This window comes from Entelurus aequoreus, linkage group LG24 (assembly GCF_033978785.1).
Source record: "Entelurus aequoreus isolate RoL-2023_Sb linkage group LG24, RoL_Eaeq_v1.1, whole genome shotgun sequence".
In the NCBI taxonomy this organism is placed as follows: Eukaryota; Metazoa; Chordata; class Actinopteri; order Syngnathiformes; family Syngnathidae; genus Entelurus; species Entelurus aequoreus.
Window position 1 is genome coordinate 42,131,912 of NC_084754.1, and position 6,000 is coordinate 42,137,911.

A 6,000-nucleotide genomic window follows, 5' to 3' on the forward strand; every position below is an offset into this window, starting at 1 on the left:
TTAAGGCACATCAACAGGGTAAGCTAATGTTAGCATTGTGGCTATTGTAGTAAAGAAAACACTTTTATCCAAGAGGAGACTGTGGGCCAAAGCAGAAAATGTAGCTTATGCTAGTGCAGTGTCCAGACTTGACACATTAACAGGGTAAGCTAATGTTAGCATTGTGGCTATTGCAGTAAAGAAAACACTTTTATCCAAGAGGAGACTGCGGGCCAAGGCAGCAAAGTAGATAATGTAGCTTATGCTAGTGCAGCGTCCAGACTTAAGGCACATCAACAGGGTAAGCTAATATTAGCATTGTGGCTATTGCAGTAAAGAAAACACTTTTACCTAAGAGGAGACTGCGGGTCGAGTCAGCAAATGTAATTTATGCTAATGCAGCGTCCAGACTTAAGGCACATCAACAGGGTAAGCTAATGTTAGCATTGTGGCTATTGTAGTAAAGAAAACACTTTTATCCAAGAGGAGACTGCGGGCCAAAGCAGAAAATGTAGCTTATGCTAGTGCAGTGTCCAGACTTGACACATTAACAGGGTAAGCTAATGTTAGCATTGTGGCTATTGCAGTAAAGAAAACACTTTTATCCAAGAGGAGACTGTGGGCCAAGGCAGCAAGGTAGATAATGTAGCTTATGCTAGTGCAGCGTCCAGACTTAAGGCACATCAACAGAGTAAGCTAATGTTAGCATTGTGGCTATTGTAGTAAAGAAAACACTTTTATCCAAGAGGAGACTGCGGGCCAAAGCAGAAAATGTAGCTTATGCTAGTGCAGTGTCCAGACTTGACACATTAACAGGGTAAGCTAATGTTAGCATTGTGGCTATTGCAGTAAAGAAAACACTTTTATCCAAGAGGAGACTGTGGGCCAAGGCAGCAAAGTAGATAATGTAGCTAATGCTAGTGCAGCGTCCAGACTTAAGGCACATCAACAGGGTAAGCTAATATTAGCATTGTGGCTATTGCAGTAAAGAAAACACTTTTATCCAAGAGGAGACTGCGGGCCTAGGCAGGAAATGTAGCTTTTGCTAGTGCAGCGTCCAGACTTAAGGCACATCAACAGGGTAAGCTAATGTTAGCATTGTGGCTATTGTAGTAAAGAAAACACTTTTATCCAAGAGGAGACTGCGGGCCAAAGCAGAAAATGTAGCTTATGCTAGTGCAGTGTCCAGACTTGACACATTAACAGGGTAAGCTAATGTTAGCATTGTGGCTATTGCAGTAAAGAAAACACTTTTATCCAAGAGGAGACTGTGGGCCAAGGCAGCAAAGTAGGTAATGTAGCTTATGCTAGTGCAGCGTCCAGACTTAAGGCACATCAACAGGGTAAGCTAATATTAGCATTGTGGCTATTGCAGTAAAGAAAACACTTTTACCTAAGAGGAGACTGCGGGTCGAGTCAGCGAATGTAATTTATGCTAATGCAGCGTCCAGACTTAAGGCACATCAACAGGGTAAGCTAATGTTAGCATTGTGGCTATTGTAGTAAAGAAAACACTTTTATCCAAGAGGAGACTGCGGGCCAAAGCAGAAAATGTAGCTTATGCTAGTGCAGTGTCCAGACTTGACACATTAACAGGGTAAGCTAATGTTAGCATTGTGGCTATTGTAGTAAAGAAAACACTTTCATCCAAGAGGAGACTGTGGGCCAAGGCAGCAAAGTAGATAATGTAGCTTATGCTAGTGCAGCGTCCAGACTTAAGGCACATCAACAGGGTAAGCTAATATTAGCATTGTGGCTATTGCAGTAAATAAAACACTTTTTTCCAAGAGGAGACTGCGGGCCAAGGCAGCAAATGTAGCTTATGCTAGTGCAGCGTCCAGACTTAAGGCAACCGGGTGCGCTAATGTTAGAATATGAAAGATAACAACACCTGCTTTTATTAATAAATATACGTCTAAAGTGAGTAAATGGGTCAGGAATCAAGCTCCTTACCTTCTTGGTGTTCCCCACTTGGACCAAGGCACAGATGGGGTTAAAAGCCCCTGTTCCACACACCAGTAGGTGGGTCTGGTTGTACGGCTGCAAGACCTTGATGTAATTTGCACATTCCATCTGTTGGAAAAGGTAAACTAATCAATCACTGGTTGCATCACCAGGGAGGACTTTCACTGCCTGGTCAATAAGGTCAATAGGTCAGGTCAAAGAAAGGTCAGTAAGCACTGTAAGGAACCGGAAAGGGTCAAAATACATTTACGCTAGGACCATTTTTAGGCCGGCCTTGTATTTCCCCTCCGCATATTCGGATCATAAAATACGAAATCATAATTAGATCTGCAACACAAAGGTAAGACGTCAGTGGGGTTTTTTCTCAAATAGCTTTTCACAGCTTTTTTTTTAACCATAGGGCTCATTGTAGGGCCGCCAAAAAACATCCTTTTTTCAGCCGTACTCAGTTGTAATACACTTTTCCACCACTTGTGGCAGTAATGACATTGTCAAACAAACAGAAGAAGTCCCAGAGAAGTTTCTTAAGCACAAAATTGATGACTAAAGTGGCGAAGCTGTATTTCCATTTGCCCTTTCATTTTATTGAACATTCATTTAAGAAACATTTCATATTATTAGCTGAAGAAGGAGTCCTATCGGGTTCTTTTGGCTCATAGGACTCCGGAGGCAGCGGACAGGTACCGACAGGCCAAGCGGTGTGCGGCTTCGGCGGTCGCGGAGGCAAAAACTCGGACATGGGAGGAGTTTGGAGAATCCATGGAAAACGACTTCCGGACGACTTCGAAGCGATTCTGGACCACCATCCGCCGCCTCAGGAGGGTGAAGCAGTGCACTGTCAACACCGTGTATGGTGCGGATGGTGTTCTGCTGACCTTGACTGCGGATGTTGTGGATCGGTGGAGGGAATACTTCGAAGACCTCCTCAATCCCACCAACACGTCTTCCTATGAGGAAGCAGTCCCTGGGGAATCTGTGGTGGGCTCTCCTATTTCTGGGGCTGAGGTTGCTGAGGTAGTTAAAAAGCTCCTCGGTGGCAAGGCCCCGGGGGTGGATGAGATCCGCTCGGAGTTCCTTAAGGCTCTGGATGCTGTGGGGCTGTCTTTGTTGACAAGACTCTGCAGCATCGCGTGGACATCGGGGGCGGTACCTCTGGATTGGCAGACCGGGGTGGTGGTTCCTCTCTTTAAGAAGGGGAACCGGAGGGTGTGTTCCAACTATCGTGGGATCACACTCCTCAGCCTTCCCGGTAAGGTTTATTCGGGTGTACTGGAGAGGAGGCTACGCTGGATAGTCGAACCTCGGATTCAGGAGGAACAGTGTGGTTTTCGTCCTGGTCGTGGAACTGTGGACCAGCTGTATACTCTCGGCAGGATCCTTGAGGGTGCATGGGAGTTTGACCAACCAGTCTACATGTGCTTTGTGGACTTGGACAAGGCATTCTACTGTGTCCCTCGGGAGGTCCCGTGGGGAGTGCTCAGAGAGTATGGGGTATCGGACTGTCTGATTGTGGCGGTCCGCTCCCTGTATGATCAGTGTCAGAGCTTGGTCCGCATTGCCGGCAGTAAGTCGGACACGTTTCCAGTGAGGGTTGGACTCCGCCAAGGCTGCCCTTTGTCACCCATTCTGTTCATAACTTTTATGGACAGAATTTCTAGGCGCAGTCAAGGCGTTGAGGGGATCCGGTTTGGTGGCTGCAGGATTAGGTCTCTGCTTTTTGCGGATGATGTGGTCCTGATGGCTTCATCCGGCCAGGATCTTCAGCTCTCGCTGGATCGGTTCGCAGCCGAGTGTGAAGCGACTGGGATGAAAATCAGCACCTCCAAGTCCGAGTCCATGGTTCTCGCCCGGAAAAGGGTGGAGTGCCATCTCCGGGTTGCGGAGGAGACTCTGCCCCAAGTGGAGGAGTTCAAGTACCTAGGAGTCTTGTTCACGAGTGGGGGAAGAGTGGATCGTGAGGTCGACAGGCGGATCGGTGCGGCGTCTTCAGTAATGCGGACGCTGTATCGATCCGTTGTGGTGAAGAAGGAGCTGAGCCGGAAGGCAAAGCTCTCAATTTACCGGTCGATCTACGTTCCGATCCTCACCTATGGTCATGAGCTTTGGGTTATGACCGAAAGGACAAGATCACGGGTACAGGCGGCCGAAATGAGTTTCCTCCGCCGGGTGGCGGGGCTCTCCCCTAGAGATAGGGTGGGAAGCTCTGCCATCCGGGGGGAGCTCAAAGTAAAGCCGCTGCTCCTCCACATGGAGAGGAGCCAGATGAGGTGGTTCGGGCATCTGGTCAGGATGCCACCCGAACGCCTCCCTCTGGAGGCTTCACTGCTTAGGCTGCTGCCCCCGCGACCCGACCTCAGATAAGCGGAAGAAGATGGATGGATGGGATTATTATTAATGTTGTTAGAATTGATTCATCTTAGCACTGCATAGTTGTATGTACATTCATTTATTTTTGTTCCTTTATCAATACATTTGATTAGTATTTGTTTTTGTAATCATGCTGACCTAAGCCTTGATAATAATAATAACACATCCTGTTAATCTGGAAGTAGGTTGGATATACCGTATTTGTCGGAGTATAAATCGCTTCGGAGTATAAGTCGCACCGGCCGAAAATGCATAATAAAGAAGGAAAAAAACATATATAAGTCGCACTGGAGTATAAGTCGCATTTTTTCGGGAAATGTATTTGATAAAACCCAACACCAAGAATAGACATTTGAAAGGCAATTTAAAATAAATAAAGAATAGTGAACAACAGGCTGAATAAGTGTACGTTATATGAGGCATAAATAACCAACTGAGAACGTGCCTGGTATGTTAACGTAACATATTATGGTAAGAGTCATTCAAATAACTATAACATATAGAACATGCTATACGTTTACCAAACAATCTGTCACTCCTAATCGCTAAATCCCATGAAATCTTATACGTCTAGTCTCTTACGTGAATGAGCTAAATAATATTATTTGATATTTTACGGTAATGTACATTACCGTAAAATATCAAATTAATAATAAGTTAATAATTTCACACATAAGTCGCTCCTGAGGAGAAGTCGCACCCCTGGCCAAACTATGAAAAAAACTGCGACTTATGGGCGTCCAGACTTAAGGCACATTAACAGGGGTAAGCTAATTGTACTTTTACACCCTGTAGTATAAAAGTTGGGCCCCCAGGTCAAAGAGTACATTTTTTTAATGCATTGTAAATTTTGAATAAACATAAATAAAAGTCTGCTTACAGAGGAGCCAATGGGAGTTCCACTATTTCGCCCATAAAATCCGATAAATAACCCTCCAAAAAGCGCCAACTGTCCTCCATTTACATATTGTTATTATAAGCGCTAACGCAGACCAACTATTTATCGTAATCACTACCGTGTGTTCCTATGTTTACATCTCTTCCTTGCTCCCTGTGTGTTTATTCCAGATCAGGCTTGGGCAATTATTTTGACTCGGGGGGCCAAATTTAGAGAACAAATTGTGTCTGGGGGCCGGTATATATATTTTTAGCAACACTAATACAAAAACTCACAATAATGTCTGATTTATTGCTAAAAACGTTTTGACAGACCGCCTTAAGAAACGGAATGGAATTTTAATTTTTTTTATTGAATGAGAAACCAAGAATGTACATGAAAATAAAGAATGTGGGATTTACAATATTAACTATGAACCATAAAACACTGAATATTGACAACCTGCTGACGTACTGCATAACAGGGTGGTACGCCAGCTGCACTGAAGCAGACAAACAGGCGATTCAGAGGGTCATAAAGTCTGCACAAAAAATCCCTGAAAGATTTACACAACTCCCGTTGCCTCAACAGAGCAAAAAGCATCACCAAGGACAGCACACACCCTGGCTTCCACCTGTTCCACCTGCTACCATCGGGCAGGCGCTACAGGTGCATCAGAGCCAGAACAAACAGGCTCAGAGACAGCTTCTTTCCCAGAGATGTCACCATCTTGAACTCTAACTTATAATAATAATTCACCCCTATACAATATCCTACCCCAGGGGTCGGCAACCCGCGGCTCCGGAGCCGCA

General features: G+C 45.1%; 1 protein-coding gene across 3 annotated transcripts in view; it reads right to left on the reverse strand.

Moving 5' to 3' along the window:
- The window catches only part of sema3e (sema domain, immunoglobulin domain (Ig), short basic domain, secreted, (semaphorin) 3E), a 96,768-nt gene that overhangs the window by 40,660 nt on the left and 50,108 nt on the right, over positions 1-6,000 (reverse strand). For all 3 annotated transcript variants that reach the window (XM_062035732.1, XM_062035731.1, XM_062035733.1), the window contains exon 4: positions 1,933-2,052. In XM_062035732.1, coding sequence (XP_061891716.1) covers positions 1,933-2,052 — 120 coding nt within the window. The remainder of the gene's footprint in view (positions 1-1,932; positions 2,053-6,000) is intronic.